The sequence below is a fragment of the Pelodiscus sinensis genome, chromosome 15 (genome assembly GCF_049634645.1).
Source record: "Pelodiscus sinensis isolate JC-2024 chromosome 15, ASM4963464v1, whole genome shotgun sequence".
Classification (NCBI taxonomy): Eukaryota; Metazoa; Chordata; order Testudines; family Trionychidae; genus Pelodiscus; species Pelodiscus sinensis.
Genome location: NC_134725.1, coordinates 20,481,929 through 20,502,005, shown reverse-complemented (window position 1 = coordinate 20,502,005; position 20,077 = coordinate 20,481,929). Strand labels below are relative to the sequence as shown.

Genomic DNA, 20,077 nt, shown 5'->3' with positions numbered 1-20,077 from the left:
AGTGGAAGAAGGGCAAAAGAATACTCAGGTGTTTTATTTGTTACCACAGAAACTAAAGTGATCTATTGAAATCCATTTTGGGAAGGAATGGAGGGGCAGAAAGAAATGACATTGGTTTTGTTTTTCATGTATGTTTCCAGGTAGAATTGCTTTTGCTATAGTTGCTTCTTGTGTCCATTCATGCACATTCAGCAACTTGAGAGTTCCTTTTTCTTAAATATGTACATGAATGTGAGTTTCTTTAAATGTTTAAAGAAAAATCCCATACAATTAGTAAGTTTCATAGCTTGACTTTTCACTGGAGATGGCCATTCATTTCTTTTGAGAATGGGTGGCAATTGGAGGAAAATCTGTTTGAACTTATTGCACGCTAGGGATGTGAACATGTACTTGTGTACACAGTTAACCAATGAACCTGAGCTCACTGGTTAAGTCTCATGGTTACATGCACCCTGCCTCCCCTCCCCACATAGGGAAGGTGGGAATGGATGCATGTGAAAGCCAGTTCCCTGTGTGTACTGGTTCCTGCAGTCGCCTGCCCCCTGCTGTTCCTGTCTGTCCCCGTGTGTAAATGGGTAACCACTAAAAATTTCAGTAGTTACATGTTTACAAAAATAAACACATTATAACATCCCTTTTACACACCCTCCATTTTCTAGAGCTTGAATTTGTTTTTACAGTCTCCATTTTCCAGATCATTCTATACTGATCAGTAGTCCAAATCATAAACTGACAATGATAATTATTTCCTGTACACTGTTGCATTCTTTTAGCTCTATTAGCAGTTTGATGATTCATATGTTGAAATATATTGGGAGTTCTCTGGGCTTCTTTCTTTGTAGAATCATGGAAATTAGAGCTCAGTTTCTACAAAAGACTAAGAACTTGTATAAATTTGCTGATTTGAATAGTTCCAGAGACGTCCTTGTGTCTATTCATATGAGTAAATCTGATGTACGTTTACGTCTTTGCAGGATAGAAAGATATGGGAAAAGAAAGCAAGCCTCTCTCATATGGTCAATAATATAAGCAAAGTACATTGTTGCTTATTGTCCAAAATAGTCCACTTAAAAGCAGCATCTTGCATTTGGATTTTTCCAGATGCAGCCAAACTTGCAAACTGATCTTCACCTACATAGTGCCGTACAGGTTTTTCCAATTGCAGGATCAGAGCCTTAATGTTTAAACTAAGTAAAATGTAAATTAAAATTGAATTAAAACCTTTGCTTTTCTTTTCATTTTTAAATAATTAGAGCATGTTTTCAGATCCTGAATTAAAAAATATATCCTCAGATAGCAGATGTCTGTTTCTTTTGTATGTCTGTTTATAAAATGTCGAGTCTAGTTGTGATGGTTCACTTGTTTTTTACAGCTTTCACTTATCTATGCCAGGCAAAGTTGTGTGTCACACAGAGCAAAATTAGACATCTAAATAAGGCTATTCTGCACCTTCTGCAAGCCATCTGTAATGGATTTGTATACTCATTATGGCTGTGAGAATTTACCAAATCTGTAGTAAGCAAATAAGTTTCCCTTAAAGCTCTTTTTTCCCTTAAAGCACAGATAAGACTTTTAAAATTTTCTACAGTGTTGTTTTCTTTTTTCAACGTATATGCTGCTCAGCTATGAATAGATGAACAACCTTGAATATTCAAAAGCTTGTAACACTTACAATCTTCTAGAAATCATTAGATTTCGATAACAATCAATATTAACATTTCAAAAACAATTTTTAAATCTTATTGCAAAATCATTTGAACTAAACTTCCAAGTTTAGAAAGGCTAACTTTTATGTTGCAAATCTATGAAATATCTTGACTACTGAGCAAAAATATATCAAATTTAAATACATTTTAAATAATTTTTTAAACAATAAAGTAAGACTTTTTCTTAGCTTGATGAATTAGAATTTGTATCAAGAGGTACAAATAGGCTCTTTTGAATAAGTCTCTGCAAAAAAAACTTCTTATTGCTTCTGAGGTATAAAATTTATAAACAATAAGTTGAAATTACTTCATTAGTCTGTATGTATATGTTTTAAATTAAATTTAGAGCTGTTGCAAAGTGGTAAACTGGCAGCCTGGAAAGTCCCACCTCTACAGAATTAGTACAACGTAGGATACCAACAGTACATCCTGCACTCGAATATCTCTCAGGTTTACTTCAAACTTGTTTTGTGTTAGTGTTTGGGCCCTACTAAAGGAGAGAAATTTTCTTGAAAATTTTGTCCGTTACTTGACCCAATTAATCCACACTAGGATAGATTTGGAGCATATGAGGTATTGCCACTGCTTCAGCCACTGATCATATATCTATCACTTGAGGTCTTTAAATCAAGATTGTGTGTCTTTCTAAAAGATACACTATAGTTCAAAACACAAGTTATTGGTCTAGGTGTAGGACATATCTCTGGTTCGTGTTGTGCTGGAAGTTAAACTATATGGTCATAATAGATTCCTCAGTGTTTAAAACCAATGAATCTACTAATTTCATTTCAATGTAACTCTTAATTGACACAGCAGTCAAAACAATAGCTACAGTGACATGTAGACAGGGCCATAAGTGTGAAAAGATCATTCAGTGTTTTGGGTCCATTCATTGTGTACACCTAAAACACAGTAATGCTGTAATCATGAGTTGCAGTATCCCTTCTGTCTTAGGCCTGGGCTTCACCCGAAGAGATAACTGCCAGATGTGTACAGCTTTGTAGTGAGGATCTTTCTGAAGTCAGCAATCCTCTAGGGCAATGTTTCTCAAACTGTGGGCTCTGCGAGACATCTCCAGGGGCTCCGTGAGGTTGACAAACTGGAAACATCAATAGGTACAACACATACAATCAGTGGACCGCTGGGTTTCCGCATAAATTTTTATGCATGTAAAGGGCTCCAGAGCCCAAAAAGTTTGAGAACAGCTGCTCTAGGGATTTAAATGGGTGTCTCTAGCAAAACAATTTTGTCTGTTGACCTTAAAACATTATTTGGAAACTGCAACTCTCCAGAGGGGACAGTAACTCCGATTCATTTGTTTATTTTAGTGCATTTCATAAAAGTTAGGCTACCTCTACACTATAGCCTGAATCAATGTTTTAAGATAGATCTTCTGACAGTTGCTTTAGCAAGTCTAGTTAAAACCCATCAAATTGCCCACGGATTGCTCTCCAGTCAATCCTGTTACTCTAATCGGACGAGAGGAGTAAGGGTAGTTGACAGAAGAGCTTCTCCTATCAACCCCTCCCACAGTGTAGAGCCCACAGTAACTTGACTTAGGGCATGTTGACTATTTCATGTAGCTGTATTTGCATAGCTTAAGTCAATTTTCAGTGGTAGTGTAAATGTAGCTTTAGCAAGATTAGTTTCAGAGGATGAAAATGAAGATGTCTGACAAAGTGTTTTTTACCCATGAAATCTTACGCTCAAATAAAGCTGTTAGTCTTTAATGTGCCACAGGCCTCGTCATTGGTTTTTTGCAAGATAAATTGAAAAGTATAGCATGTGGGAAATTATTTGTGCAGGCTGGTCCTTAACAAAGTTCTTCCATAGTGAATTTTTAAATATGTTGGAAAATGGAGGCACTGAGAATGTAGGCTTCCATCTAGCAAAGCTCTTAACCATGTGTAGCATAAGAGAGGTTCAATAGATATTGGCTTCCTGTGGGTTTCTGAAGATAACTATGACAGTGGTAGTGATTTCATAAGCTGATGTTTGAAGATATTCAAATCACAAATGTATTGCAGCCCCTCCCCTTTCCCCCCCCCTCTCTCTCTCTCTCTCTCTCACACACACACACACACACACACACACACACAATAAATAAATAACTGGAAGGGACCTTGAGAGGTAATTGAGTTTGATGGTTCGATAGGCATAGCTCTTGGAGGCAACAGGGTTGCATAATCTCAGTTTACTGTAGTTTTAGGTTTGTTTCTTTCCAGAATTTCAGTTTTGCCATGCATGGTTCTTGCAGCAGCACAGGAATCTTACAGCCTGGATTTTCTGTAGATCCATAGATTCCAAGGCCAGAAGGGATTATATAGTCTGACCTGCCTCTGTGTAATGCAGCCCACAGAACTTCTCTAAATAAATTCTAAAGCATATCTTTTGGAGACAATTCAATCTGATTTTAAAATGGTTAGTGATCGAGAATCCTGCATGACCATTGGCAAATTGTTTCAGTGATTAATTACATTTCCTGTTGAAAATGTACACCTTTTTTCCAGTCTAAATTTATCTAGCTTCTATTTCCTGTCATTGGATCAAGTTGTTCCCTTTCTCTGCTAGACTGAAGAGCCCATTATTAAATATTTGCTACCTTATTCAAGTGTACTATTTTTAAAAGAATCACATTCACCTTGATTGATTTGATTCTCAAATGCAGTTGACTCTTAGAAGTGGCATATTTTAGTTAGCGTAAGAATTATTTTGTTCCAGTGTTTTTATCACTGTATGCAATTGATTCTTATAAATGGAGTACACTATATATATCAAGGAACCAAGGTATTTAGCTTTTAGGAGTTAACTGAATGATTGAAACTTAAGGGCATCTGAAAGTTTAACACAGTATGTACTTTCCTACGATTCTTTCTTTTTAAAAAGCTAAAGTGAAAATAAAATGCAGGACAATGTAGCACTTTAGTGTTGCATAAACCTAGAGTAGGCGGTTAGGGATGACCTAAGGTGTCCTGGAATAGATTAGTAGCCCTATATCGTATTGAATTGCTTACATTTTTATACTTTAAAATAGATTTGCGGCTCTTCTGGATCTGCATACAAGGTTTAAGGGTTGAAGCACTTAATTGATCTACCTGTAGCACCACATTCCCTGCAGAATGTTCCCTGGTGGTTAATCTAAGCACCGCCCATTGTTGCTGATGGACGTTTAGGTCTCTGCTCAATAGCATCACTAAACAGGGATCAAATCAATAGTGACCAAGATTACCAATTCTTTTGCTTTGAATTCTTATATCTTCAAATCTGTGATAGACACAAATGCACATATTGTTTTAAAACTGTGGCAACAGTCAGTGGAAAGACACAGAAAATTAGGAGAGGCGGTTACAATTTTAAGAAAGTATATTTTCGGCATAGTTGAACTTATAGCCAAAAATTATTGACCTTCACATCCACATGTTTTTAGATAGAAATGTTACTGCAAAAAGTAAGGTAGGAATGAGCTTTAGATTGGAAACCTGTGGCAGTCTTAATTACAGAATAATGACAGATGAATACTAAAGTTCATATTGTACTTAGAATCATAGAATCATAGGACTGGAAGGGACCTCAAGAGGTCATTAAGTCCAGCCCCCCGCCCTCAAGGCAGGACCAAGCTCTGTCTACACCATCCCTGACAGATGTCTATCTAACCTGTTCTTAAATATCTCCGGAGAGGGAGATTCCACCACCTCCCTTGGCAATTTATTCGAATTGCTTTCTGCTTAACAAAGAATACAGAGTCATAGGATCTCTCTGGCACTTGGGGATGACCACTTCATATATCAGAATGAAAAAGAAATTATGTAATGTCTAAGGCTAACCACAGAAAGGCAAGGGTATCCCAGCATAACTGTGTGGTGTAGCACAATGTTCCAATTAAATTGACATATTATACAATAAGGAACAATTCTCCTTCTTTGGAGATTAGAAGATGGGGACTAGATGACCTCAGAAAAGGTTTCATTTTCTGACTTCTGTAATACAAATGTGCAGATTTCTTTTGGCCATTTTCCACTTTTCAAGTTTGCCATATTTGAGGTGCACAGTCTCAGCTTGTTCACTCCACTGATCCCATTAAAGCATTTCACAACATAGATTCCCACCCTGACCTCTGTTTACAAATGTGTGCTGCAGTACTCATAGAAGGTGCACTAGAACCCCAGTGGAATCCAGAAGCCCCATAGCAGCTCTATATTTCCACTCTGTGTGGGTTTGTTTCTATCTTGCAAATGTAAATCTTTCCACCTCTGGCCAATGAAATCCATACACCCCTACACACTCAGAGCTCATATTATCTTGCCATCATGAAAATGAAACATTCTGTTTTCAGAAACGGTACAGGTTTACTCTGAAATTCTCCAAAGAAATGCGTTTCAACTTGGGTTTGCAATCTCATTTTAAGCTAAACTATTTAAAATAATTTATTATATATATATATAGATATATATATAGATATATATATAGATATATATATAGATATATAGATATATATAGATATATAAAATATTTAAATTACCATAATGGGTACCACAAATCTTATTTTGAAACTGTTGCCACTTTCACAGTTTCCTCATTCAGTGTTAAAGTACTTTTGAAACTAGAGGCATCCACAGCTTTGTTGGTGCATTGCCAGAGTTTTGAATAGAGAAGATGCCAAGATCCATTCTGAGATATCCAGGTGATGTCCCATGGCCATTGCAACACACAACTGATGTCTCAATCAATTAACACCCACTTTGTAAGAGCATCTAATTCAACTATGAGCAAATTGTATTTTTTAAAAGATAAAAACTTTCTATTTATTTGCTTTTTAAATTTATGTTTACAATGTAAACTGCATACAATGAAAGTGTACTCTGTTCATTGAAATGTTGATTAAGCAGCCACCTGAAAAATTGTAGATGATGATGCAGGAATTTCATTTATATACGGATGTTTCATGAAGCCTTTTCTCTCTTTCTTTAATCTACAGTGTGACAGCGAGAGTGATAATGACGATAAGGTAAGACAGAATTCCCTTTTTTCCATATGCTTCACCAGCTTGGAAGTTCTCTTGCGTCACATAATAATGAATCTAGCAATAACGTATCTTCCTTTAGCCTTCATGTGAAATTTAGAAATATCAGTAACTGAATTAAAGAACTTTGTGTCTGCTTCACAAAACGATACTCTCAAACATTCCCCTAAGCCGGGGTTCGCAAATTGTGGAACAGGACCCCAAAGTGGGTCATGATACTTTTTAATGGAGTTGCCCTCAGTGCTGGCATTAGACTTGAGGGGGCCCAGAGCTGAAGCTGGGCAGTGGAGTTTAGGCTTTAGTCCCGACCTGGTTGGTGGGTCACAGGTTTTGGCGTCAGCCTGGGGGCAGTGGGGCTTGTGCTTTGGCTTTGGCCTTCCCATCTGGGACAGTAGGGGTTGGTTGGGCTCAGGCTTCCATATCACCTTCTGGGGTTGTGTAGTAATTTTTTGGTCAGAAGTGGGTTACAGAAGTTTGCTGCCCTAAACTTGGATACACATCTGAGCTTTGTGCTGTACTTCTTGATTAATGTGCCAGGGCTTAGTAAGATGGAAGTCACTGTGCTGGCACTATCTTTTTGTTTTGGAGACAGACTTCCCTGATAACTCCTCAAGAGACAATATTTTATTTATAATAACCCTGGAACATGTCAGTTTTGTAATGAGTTTAGAAGATGGACAACTGAGTTTAGAAGATGCAATGTCTGTGAGGATAGGTAACTGTCAGGAAGTATTTTGTCATGTTGCATGCATATTTATCACACAGCAATGATTTTTTTGTCCTTTTTGTTGATACAGTGTTAGAGAGTGGGAGGTTATAAGCATATGTTTTGATATGTTTTGTAGAAGGGCTTCTTGTTTCATTCACTTGACCTGCATTTTTGTGCTTCACCTTTATAATGAAAACAAACCAACCCCCCACTGAAAGCAGCAGCTGCAACATGCTTTTGAACATCAAGCCCTTTGTCTGTACTATACAGTTTTGTCCTTAATACCTGCCTTTCGAGAACAAAACCATGAGAGCATACTCATTGCAATGGGATTTTGTCAGGAAAACTCCCAGTTTTGCAAACAAAAAACTTCCACCCCTATGAGAGACTTGTTTCTTTTCCCTCCTTTTGTTGTCCACAAAGAGACAGTATGGACCCTGCTGTTTGTTTTGTCAATAGAACTAGCTTTCCCTAGTATCCCACAATGCCTGCCCTGGTGGCTAAGCTCAGCTTTGATCTCTGCTGCCCTATAGCCACATCTTCCACTCCCTCCTTCAAAGCTCCAGGAAATATCTGACAGTATCTGAGAGAGCTGCACCCTTTGGGGAACAAACAAAGAACAAAGTATTGGACTACGCCTGTTCTGCCCTGCGCTAAAAACACCAGCAAGCAAATAGCTGCTGCAGAGGGAAGGAAACAGGCTGCTGTTCTGCTTTGACATTCTTCAGCACAGATTGTTCAGAGAGCTACTCATGATGCCACTCCCGGCATCTGAGGAGGCTGTGGGACAACTGAGGAGGAATCCCAAGATGTTCAGGGATCAGCTCTGCCTTCCTACAGCATGTCACTGTGGGATACATACCCACAGCGCATTGCCCACATTGCCAATGATGGTGCCTCCCAGTGTGGACTTGATCTGTTGACAGAGGGAGCAAGTGTGATCTGGTGATTTTTGTTTTGTTGACTTTTAGCTGTTGACATAAGCTCTGTTGACAAAACTTAGTCTTCAGCATCCCCATAACTGTCTGTTTTAGCCCTACGCACTCCACTATCACGTAGTCTCATGTTAAACCTTCATTAAACCCTTTCTATATTTTAAATTTCCATACCCTTATATTCATGCATGAGAATCAGCAACATGCACAGACTCCATTGGATCAGCATTACATATGTAAAGGTTGAATTCTGAAATTCCTTATCCTGTTTGGAAGCACATCTCCCTGTAAACATAAAAAGAAGTGAATTCAAGATGCTGCATTAAAAGTTATTGCTAACTAATTTTTTTTTCTTGGCATGGGTTTAGAACTACAAAAATGTGTGCTGCTCTTCGTTTTTCATTGTACAGTAACTCCTCATTTAATGTTGTATTTATATTCTTGAAAAATGCAACTTCAAGCAAAATGATGTTAAGCAAATCCAATTTCTCAATAAGAATTAACTCCCTACCCCATTTACATTAAGTTCCAGGAATAATTTTTCCAGACAGAAGATATTACATGCATATACGGTATAAATTTTTAAAAAATTAAAACAACCTATTTAATTCTATACTCAGAATTTGTGGTTGTGAAGCCTGGTTGAGGAGGTTGAGATGGTGAATTGTTTGGCTGCTACTGTTGCTATTCTTACTAAACTTTCCCAACTTGAAAAAAAGCGCACCAGTGATTATTGTTTTACTTTCCCTTTTTTATATTTTTATTTTTATTTTTGGCAGATTTCTTTGTAGCATTTCCTTACATGATCAACTCCCCTAATGACTTTGGATTTGCATTCCCTTTAGGCTCGCTGTTATTAAGGATTTATATGTCAGCTTCAATCATTTGGAAAGCTTCAGAAAGATGTTTGGCAGTCAAATTTTGATGGGTTGGTTCTTCTTTTTGGAGAATGAGTCTCCATCCCTAGTAGAGTCTCCATCCCTAGAGGTGTTTAAGTCTTGGCTTGACAAAGCCCTGGCTGGGTTGATTTAATTGGGATTGGTCCTGCCTTGTGCAGGGGGCTGGACTTCATGGCCTTCTAAGGTCTCTTCCAGCTCTATGGTTCTATGATTCTTCCATTGCTCTTGTCACTTCTAGTTGTATACAGTCTTCATTGCTTAGCTCCTCTATGTGTGATTGCAGAAGTTGTGTAACATTGGCTTTTTCCACCTTATCAAAACCCACTTTCTTAACCAAGCCAAGGATATCTTTCTTCATAGTGGGGACAACTTATTCAAAACCTTTTTAGTCATTGGCACATTCAGGCCACACCTTCCCCCACACACCATTCATGCATGCTTGGGTAACTTCAGCCCAGGCGTCAATGATGTTATTGATGCACTTGAGGATGTTGTAATCATAGGCTTGCCTTCCCCCCACTGCTGCTCACTCCTTTGCCATGGAACTGGGGAGCCTCCGGCTTTCTGTGCAGGGCAGAAGAGGAAGAGGAGGGGTGCTGATGTCAAGGTGCCCCCTCCCACTCTATATCCTTTCTCCACAGAGCAGAGAGGGGGCACAACAGGGCTTGGGATGCAGTTTGCTAGCTACTTTAGGGAGTGGTCCATGGCCAGGGCAGGGGTGAGCCTGCCTTAACCCCACTGCACCACCAACCAGAAGCTACCTGAGGTAGGCAGAGCCCGGCTGGAGCCCACATCCTGAAACACTACGTCAGTCATGAACCCCCTCCTATACTCCAAGCTCTGAGCACCCCTAAATCCAAACACCGTTTCAGAGCCTGCACCTAGAACCCTTCCTCCATCCCAATTGCCTGCCGCAAGAGCAGCTCAGAGCCCCTCTCACACTCCAGGTCCCTTAATCCAAGACCAGAGCCTGCAGCTGAACCCGCCGCCCCTGCCTGATGAAAGTGAGGGAGGATGGGGAAGAGAGGGAGAATGGAGTGAGCAGGGGCAGGGCCTCAGCGAAGGGCCGGGAGGGAGGTGGGGCAGGGTTTTTAAGTGCAATCCAAGATCTACCTCAAATATAAATTCAAAAAGTGTCCTTGTGCTTAAAAAGATTGGAGACCACTGCTCTAATGAGCTGGTTGTGAAAGTATGGCATAAGTAATATGCCTTAATTGTAGTGATGGCTACATGTTTGGATGAGTGATGTGGCATAAGGGGGCAAAAAGACAACTTCGATGTTTTCCCACAGGTTGTCCAAGCTTATTGAATGAGGCAGTGCATTACCATAAAGTAATAAAATCATGAAATCAAGATTTTCCTTCGCATGATATTCCTCCCAGCAGGGATGGCATACGGAGTCGCATGTTCTGAAAAAAATAGCTCCAGTTATTTATCCCTCCTTATTGCGACTCCAAGTGGCTGGAAGTTGTTCCTTTGAAATCCTTTGAAAGCTCATGATGTTTTAGATTGGAACACTGTCAGCTGTTTCATCTTCATGTCCCAAGGAGATGCAAGGTTAGGTGGACTTTAGCTACTTTAAATCCATGTGCTTCTTTTCTCCTCTCATGAAATGTAAATCTGTTTAGGCATCCTCTTTCAGTAGAAGTCTGTTTCATTGACATTGAAGACTTGCGTAGGTCTTAGCCTTGCTTAGCCACCGTCCTTTATTATTTTGTTGAGATAGAGGATTTTTTTTAGCTGCTGCAGTATTAGCACTTGCCACCTCACTGGACATCTTGATGTTATGCAGGTGGAAACATCTCTTAAACCAATCAAACCATTCCCCACTTGCCAAGAATATCTCCGTCTGTGATTGTTCACCTTGGTGGCTCTTCAAATTATCATATAAATTTTTTGCCTTTGCTTGCATAACTAGCAAACTTAGAGGTGTTTTCCACACTGAGAGGAGACACTATTTTTTCTATCAAAGTACTTCTTGATCAATTTATTTTAGTAGCACTAAGTAGTGTCACACACTGAGCCATAATCCTGATGTTAACAGCATTATTCCAAATCATTCTTATAGTGTTTGGAGTAAGACCTACAGTGATGCTAATGTCTACCACACGTTCACCTGCATCAAAACACCTTAAAACATGAAATTTAGCTCCCAGATGAATGATTTGCCTTGTTTTCTCACTGCCAGTGGTTCTACTGCTGCTAGGCACTCCATTATCACATGCTGGGCATTTTTGACTCATGATTCTGGGTGATATTGTTACAATCACAATGAGCTAGAAATGTTCAGGGAATATTGTACTTGTACTGACAAAGTGTAAACAATCTATAATCTCTATAGTATAATGTCTGTTGCTTATAGTAGTTTCTGACTCAATCTGCAGGAAGAGTCATACATAGCTCCTTCACCATTACATTTAAAACAGACTTAAACAGGGCCACTGAGCAATGTCATATGTCTGTTCCTGGAGCCCTTCCTGCTTCTTGCTCAGGCATGTACGCAACATGTTTCCCCAAATCTCCCTGCAGTCACTCATCAGATGGTTGTCTGGGGACCTGCTCATGATGATACCATGTTGATACCAGGAAGGATATTGCTGAGGGAATGCCTTGCTGCTAAATGATGAAAAACCTCAACACCTATTGATTATATGGCCTCACACTCTACAAGGCAGCACAGAGAGAGGCAGGAGGAAGGAGACACAATAGATACAGGGCAGTTGCTGCAAAGATTTCCCTATGGAAACTGAACATGATGATTAACCTACTCTACCCCACTAGAGCATACCACTCCCTCCTCTGGGGGGCACATGCACATGGTATGCTACAGTCTCTTCAGCCTGGAGTGGTTGCACTTATGCAGCATCAATCAACTATTGAAAGGGAAAGAATTTGATAAACCCATGTCATTCTCCATAGTAATCTGCTCCTCTACTGGAATCCCTGTGGATTTAGGCTAGGACTAGTTATGGAGTCAGTTTCACTTGCAGGTTCTTACTTTCACAGGAGCCCGGATAGAGGACTGTCATGGAGCAACCTACTCTGGAAGGCCATCAAGCTTAGTCTCCCTTGCAGCCTACCCACCAGGCCCCCTACATGTGTCCTTAGAGCAGGGCCAGAGTCCATTACTCAATCCCCTCCTATTGGAGTAATACAGTCCCAAAGCTGAAGTTCATGTGTGGGCCCTCATAGCAAGGTTAATACGGCCTGATGGCCAGAGTCCATTCCTCAGTCCCCTCTCACTAGGGGTAATATGGCACAGTGTCCAAAGTCCATACATATGCCCTTATAGCAGGGTTAGTATGGCCTTGAGGTCTAGTTCACAGGCTTACAGGCACCGTTTGCTCCCTCAAGCCAGTTACAGAGGGGTAGGGAGACCTAGGTCCTTCCACTCCAGCGTGTCCCAGCCCAGGGCTCTGTAGGCAGTGGCTGGGGCTGCTGCCTGCCTCAGCGGGGAATCCTGCCGCAACACACTGAGTGCTCCGGGCAAACTCCCCAGCCTGGGCTTCTTCCTATGGGGATCTGGTGGATGCCTTCCTCGTCGTCTCCCCGCAATCCAATGTCCCTGCAGGTAGCACCTCCTGGCCTGGCTACCACTGGAAGGTCTGGTCACTCTTCCTCTCCCCCTCAGTCAGTTTTGACTGAGCTGCCCGAGGGCCTTTCATAGTCTGGTTCCACTGGGAGCATGCCCAGCAGGGCTGTGGGGAAGGAGCCCTTTCAGCCAACTGGTCCCAGCTCATTCCCTGCTCTTCAATGCGGAGTTGATATACCCCATCACAAGGACCAAAGACCTGTCTTCCAGGGTGGTCTGGAAAAACCAACCCTGCTGTACTTCCCAGTAATAAACATGCACTCAGGACTGGAGTAATACTGCAACCAATATAGCTGTGACTGTTGTAAGATGGGGAAAATGTTTGCTGCGGATGTGCAGTGGCAGAGAGATGCAGCAGGCATTGAAGTGACTGGCAAAGGTCTTGTGGATTTCACAGCACTTGATGTGGGATCAGGTTCTGTGCATGCCTACACCACTTCTCCTTCATGCTTAACCAAAGCAGGTGCTGGAACACTATTAACTTGCTTTAGATGGGATGCCACCCCCTATGTTCTCTTTCCTGCCGTGGGGAGGAGCGGATAGAACGTTGTGTCAGCAGGCATGTGACGGGGAGGTCCATTCCCGCACTCTCAGCCCCGAGGCGGAGGGCCCGCGGGGTCGGAGGCGGGTGGAGAACGCAGGGCACACCGGCCTCACGGCAGCCCGGGGACAGGGCGAACCCGCAGCTCAGCAGGGGAGTGGGGCAGAGGACGCGCCCTACAGGGCAGGCTCTGGGACCGCGGAAACCACGGGCGGTGGCGGCAGCACAGCCGGAAGCAGCGCGCCAGGCGCGCCAGTTCAAAGGAGTGCCGGGGAGCCAGGGGGGGCAGTGGGGGTGAGGGCTGGCGGAGTTTTCCCTCTCCCCACAGGCAGCTCCAGGCGAGCAGCAGCCGGGGGACGCGGCCCCGAACCGGGGCGGACGACAGGCCAACCCCGAGGGCGGCAGAACCAGGACGGCGGAGCGGGCCCCGTGGGCCAGAGTGAGGCCAGCCGGACTGGACACCCAAGGGCTGGGAAGGGCCGAGCTTGGGTGAGGGCGTTCCGAGCCCCGCGGCCGGGATACTCAGGAGGAGCACAGGGGGCCCCTGAGACTAAAGGACCAGAGGAGGGAGCTACCCTCCCCCGGCGGACTTTACAGGACTGAGACTGGGGTGGGCAAGAGGTGGGCTGGGGGAGCCCCTCTCGCCACAAGGCACAAGAAAGCAAGGTGAGGCCATCATTGTGCACCCCCCACAGCTGCTTTGCAAGTGGCTGGTGGCCTTGGGCGGAGCATCTGCAAGTGCTCAGAGTAGCCCCTATTCCTGAGAATGGAGGAGATTTTTTAGCAGCTGGGCCATTAAGCGATGGTGAATTGCTGAGGAGTAGCATGCATGTGGACTGTGTTTACAAACATAGTTGGGAGGCCCCACCTTCACCCACCCTGGCATAGCCTAGCAAGGGAGGGGGCTCCCTACAGCACTCCCTGTCTCTGGCTTCAGGCAATGAGGCAAGCAAGGAGGTGGAATATGCCACGATAGGCTAAGAATTGTCTTTAGCAGCAGCAGCTTCCCCCATTGCAACTGAGATATAAAATGCGGATGCTTGCTTAATCCCTGGTTCTGCCCCAGGCCCAACCGCAATCCACCCTGTTCCCTAAGAACCCATCCCACCTCTTCCTGCCCCAAATTTATACCATTCTTCCTGGCCTCCGAATGCCACAAAACAGCTGACTCTGGAAGGCAAGAAGAGCAGGAGGAGGGAGGCGCTGATCCACAGGTCCCACTGATGGGCAAGAGTGCTAGGGGGGCAAAGCAGGGCTCACTCATTTGCTCAGACAGTCTCCCTTCCAGAGACTCCTGCAAACAGTGGACAAAGCAGGCAGCAGCCAAACAACATTATAATGTAACATTGCACAGCCCTAAAGAGGCATATTCTCTAATGCAGGGATCGGCAACATACCGCATGCATGCCATGAGTGGCATGCAAGATGATTTTGAGTGGCACGCAGGGAGCCCGCACTGCCGCTTGAGCCACGAGACTGCAGCATCAGCTCCAAAGGGGCAGGTGCGAAGGTGAAGAAAGCAAATTCATCTCCCCTTTTCCCCACTCCCCAGTGCAGGCTGCAGAACTACATGTGGAGGCATGCCACCCTGCCCCCTTCCATGGAAAGACCCCGCCTGCTGCTGGGTGTCTACCTCAGTTGCTCCTGTGGAGCAGGTTGCAGATTGGGCTGTGCAGAGTCTGGCCGAGTGGGACAGGCTCTGATGGTGCACAGGCAGCTAGCACCCTTCCCCTTCCCTGGCAGCAGGTTAGGCTGTGCTGCACCCGGTGGTGGTGGGAGGAGGCAGCACTGGGGCTGAAGTACGGACGCAGATTGGGACTCGAGATCCTTCGGGGCTTTTCACCCATAAGGACTCAGTCTGGGGGCACGCAGATATGTAAATAGAGTAAATAAGTTAAATCTTGGCATGACACTTCTGAAAGGTTGCTGATCCCCGCTCTAATGGTTCTTCTTTGAGGAGTGTGCCTACGGGTTCTCCACCTTTAGGTGTGCCAGCGCCTCTGTGCCTGTGATCAGAGATTTGAGATAGCAGTGCTCGTGGTCAGCTGTGCCTGCGGGATGCTGGAGCGTGAGCTCTGAAACAGCTACTCTGCATGCGCAGTCACCTCCTCAGTTCCTTTTCAACTGCTGCCGGCTTTGGTTGCAGCTCAGCAGTCGCCCACATACTGTAGATAGACAACTGTTACCACAGTTACCGAATTTACTTATTAGCTCATAATCATTAGTTCTTCTTACCTCTGTAGCCATAGTTTTTAAAAAAAATTCTCTTCACTTACACTAATAGAAGTAGTTCGAGAACTGAATCTTCGGTGACACTAATACACGCTAAAACCTTGCCTTCCTGGAACGTGCCTGGCTTGCCCGGTTCTAAAAGGTGCACAAGCTGCAGGCTGTCCATTTCTATTTCTGACGGGCATGAACAATTAAAATGATTCATATAGGGAAAAAGATTCGGCTGACTTCAGACCCTGAGCACACCACTTCACCCAGGCAGTCATCCCCTGGGGAAGCATCAGAGAGAGGAACTCAAAGAACTATGGTAAAGCTCAAGACCCAAAAAAGAGATCCTATTCCTCCTCAGGGACAGATTCTCCCTTGAGGAAGCATCCTCTTCACAGGAGTGCTGCCCCTGTACCCTAAATACAAAAAGGGTGAGACAAGCAGTCTGGCAATGGGGCCAGCAGCAATAAAAGCCATGACCCAAAGCATAAGGCTCCTGCCTCATCAGAGGCACCGGCAGAGGTGAAACGTAAACCCTCTATGCCAGCATCGAGCAAAAAGCTGCCAGCACTGACCATTGCACATACAAAGCTGTGTCCACAAGCAGCACCGAGCAGCACTGCAGTAGTGTCAGCACCAACAAAACACTCGGTGCCAACAACACACAAAAAGCAGCAGGCACTGAATCAAATGTTGTTGCAGATACCACAAGCCCAGCCAGTTCTCATATTGCCCTCTCCTCTGCCAGTGCAGCAATTTACAACTGTGGGGGAACTCTCAGTTACTTCGGTACCGAGGACGCCATTATTTGGCAACGATGGCACCTTGAATACATCCAGGCATAGTTTCTCATCCACCTTGGCCACATCAGTGACCTCAGTATTTAGTGATGAGGATGATGATGTGCCCATTCACACCCATTTACCAAAGCACTCCTCGCCCAAGCCTAACCAACAATGGCAACCACCTCAGTAGCTCCCACCACCTATTCCACCCACTTGGCCATACTGGGACCCATGGACTGTATACAGAACACAGCAGATACAGCAACTACAACAGCCATCTCCAGTGCCAAAATCACATGCACCAACAGTACACTCTCCAGATGGATATAGTTCTGACACAGAGGAGGAGGAGATAGATATTACTTGCGACAATCGCACACAACGCTCGCCTCCACCTACGCACATATCATCAGCGTCCCCCAATGATACAATCATGCCCCCACCACTGACCTCTGGGGATGATTTTAGATCATTCCAAGAACTTTTTAAGAGAGTTGTGGAGATTTCCCTGACTGCTAAGCCAGAGATGCAACATAAACTGACAAACATACTACATGCATCTCCACATATGAAATTAGTGATCCCCAGGAATGAGGCTGTCATGGACCCAGCCAAAAATATCTGGCAGACGCCTGCCACAATATCGCCGACCAGCAAGAGGTCAGATCGGAAATACTGTGTTACCCCTGAAGGAGCAGACTTCCTGTTCTCCCACCCAGCCCCAAATTTCCTAGTGGTAGAGGTGGCAAATCAAAGGAGGAAACAACAGGCTGCCCAAACCATCTCCAATGACAGGGACTGGAAGAGGCTGAACATGACTAGGAGAGAAGCATATTCATCTGCAAGTCTTCAGCTCAGAATATTTATTCGGCACTATTAGCAAAATACACACATTACATTTTTGATCAATTAGCTGCTTTTATTGAATCCCTCCCAGATAACAAAAGGGATCAGTTCAAGTCAAATCTAAATGGAGGGGCACTAATTTCTAGGATAGCATTATAGTCCACACTGGATTCTGCAGACATGACAGCCAGATTCTTATCCTCCACAGTGCTGATGAGGCGAGCATCCTGGCTTCAGCTTCAGGATTCCCGAGAGGAGTCTAAGCAACAGTCGAGGACTTGCGGTTTGAGAATACCAAGCTCTTTGCTGAATCCACAAACTTTCCTTACATACCCCCATTGGGCTCACAAGCCACATTAAAGACTCTTGGCATGCACATACCTGCCACAAAGAGAAAACAGGGCAGGTCATTCACACAGAGATACAGACCCGTATCCTTTAATTGTGCCAAAATAGGCTCAGGCAAGCCTCCAAACAGTCAACATCTCAACAACCATCAACATCCCAACAAGCATTTTGAATTCCTGGCTGAGGGTCTGATGACCCCAAAATTTCCATGGCAGCAATTTGAACCCTCCACAACCTTTGGCAGCAGACTAGCTATATTCTATCCAGTGTGCCATACCATCACCACCGACAGGTGAATGCTGGAAATCATAAAAATTGGTTGCTGCAACCCGCTTTTAATTATCCTCCCTCTCCCACCCCCCTTTACCTGTCCCTCTTCTGGGGCCCCTCTCATGAATATGTGCTCATACAAGAGGCAGAACACCTTCTCAGGTTAGGTGCGATAGAAGAGATACTACAGTACAACAGGGTTTCTACTCTCATTACTTCCTCACCACCAAAAAATCAGGAGGGTGGAGGCCGATATTGGACTTTCGAAGACTCAATTGCTTTGTACATTCCCAACAGTTCAAGATGGTAACCCTTGTCCCTATTATTCCTGCCTTGTCCACCTTCGACCTCCAGGATGCCTGTTTTCATATATCGATAAACCTGTTGCATAGACGCTTTCTTCATTTCAAGATAAAGGACAGATACTTTCAGTACAGAGTGCTACCGTTTGGACTCCCAACAGCCCCTCGAGTGTAGGTTCTGGCAGTAGTAGCCACACACTTATGCAAAATGGGCATCACTCTCTTCCCTTATCTAGATGATTGTCCAGTAACGGGCACCACAGAACAAGACACAGCACAAGCTGTTACAACCACCAGAGCCCTATTCAACAGCCTTGGACTCCAGATAAACATAGCAAAGTGAACATTGACCTCAACTCAGACATTAGAATTTATACAAGTGTACTTAGATTGCAGAACAGCCATTGCCTCTTTACCAGAGGGTTACAGGCTCAGTGGACCCAGGATGACACCAAACAACACATCAACCTATTCAAATTCAGGGCAGTATGAAATACCTGTACACACTTTCTCCCCTTGATCCAGAACAAAACAGTTCAAATTCTTACAGACAATGTCACTACAATGTGTTATATCAACCAGCAAAGAGGGGCTCAGTCATACCAACTATTCCAAGAGACAGTCAACTTATGGGAATGGTGCATCCCCCATTGGTGCATACACCTGGTTGCAACTTACCTCCCCAACAAGGACAACATACTTGTGGACAATTTAAGCAGACATTTCCCACAAAATCATGAATGGGAAATAAACCCATCAATGTTGGCATTCCTCTTCAAGAAGTGGTGGTTCCCAACAGTGGACCAGTTCACCACATATGACACTGCCCATCGCCCATTATATTACTCCAGAGTGGGCATAGGGCCTTACTCTTTAGGGAATGCCTTCATCATACACTGGAAGGCACCTCTGTCCTATGCTTTCCCCCCATTTCCACTAATACAAGGGGTGATCCTCAAGATCAACCAGGACAGGTCCAGAGTAATCCTTACAGCCCCCAGCTGGCCCAGACAAATGTGTTGTCTTTGCAGATGAGCATCCAACCACTGCATCACTTCCCTCCAGTCCAAGCTCTGCTCACACAACATAACGGTCAGATACACCATCCTGACATTCACACGTTGCATCTCCGAGCATGGATGTTAGCTGGCTGAACACCATAGGGAAGAACCTCTTGGAACCAGTGCAACTCTTCCTCACAAATTCCAGGATACCTACAACAAGGAAAACATATACACAGAAATGGAAGCATTTCACAATCTGGTGCTCAGCCCACAACTATGAGCCAACCCACATGCAAATATCACAGATACTACAGTATCTACACGACCTGCACAACACAGGCCTCTCCCTGAGCTCTATAAGAGCACATCTCGCCTTCATCTCAGCACTCCATCTTCCACTTCAAAGATGCTCTGTTTTTACTCACCCAGCTGTCAAACGATTCCTATGAGGTCTACAAAACATGTTTCTGCCACTTAAAGATCCAATACCAGCATAGTATCTGAAACTTGTGCTAAAAACCCTCATGGACAAGCTATTCAACCCACTAGCCATATGTTCCTTATTACATGTGTCGATGAAGGTTGCTTTCGTTGTTGCAATTATCTCCACAACAGGCATAGGAGAACCGGGAGTCCTCATGTCTGACCCCCAATATACAATATCCATAAAGACAAAGAGGTCTTAAGAACACATCCCAAATTCCTCCCAAAAGTACTTACCTCATTTTACTGCAATATACCCATATACTCACCAGATGCAGTAACAGGAGTTCTTCAAGATGGCTGTCCTCATCGGTGCCCCACCACCCACCCTTCCTCCCCTTTGCTTTGGACTTAGATCAGTGGTCACCAACCAGTAGATCAGGATCTGCCAGTAGATCTTGGAGCCTTGGACAGGTG

The 20,077-nt window shown here is 43.9% G+C and overlaps 1 protein-coding gene across 13 annotated transcripts in view; it reads left to right on the top strand.

Moving 5' to 3' along the window:
* FBRSL1 (fibrosin like 1) overlaps nucleotides 1–20,077 on the top strand; it is a 1,065,261-nt gene that overhangs the window by 735,327 nt on the left and 309,857 nt on the right. For all 13 annotated transcript variants that reach the window (XM_075898374.1, XM_075898376.1, XM_075898375.1 and 10 more), the window contains one exon: nucleotides 6,682–6,711. In XM_075898374.1, coding sequence (XP_075754489.1) covers nucleotides 6,682–6,711 — 30 coding nt within the window. The remainder of the gene's footprint in view (nucleotides 1–6,681; nucleotides 6,712–20,077) is intronic.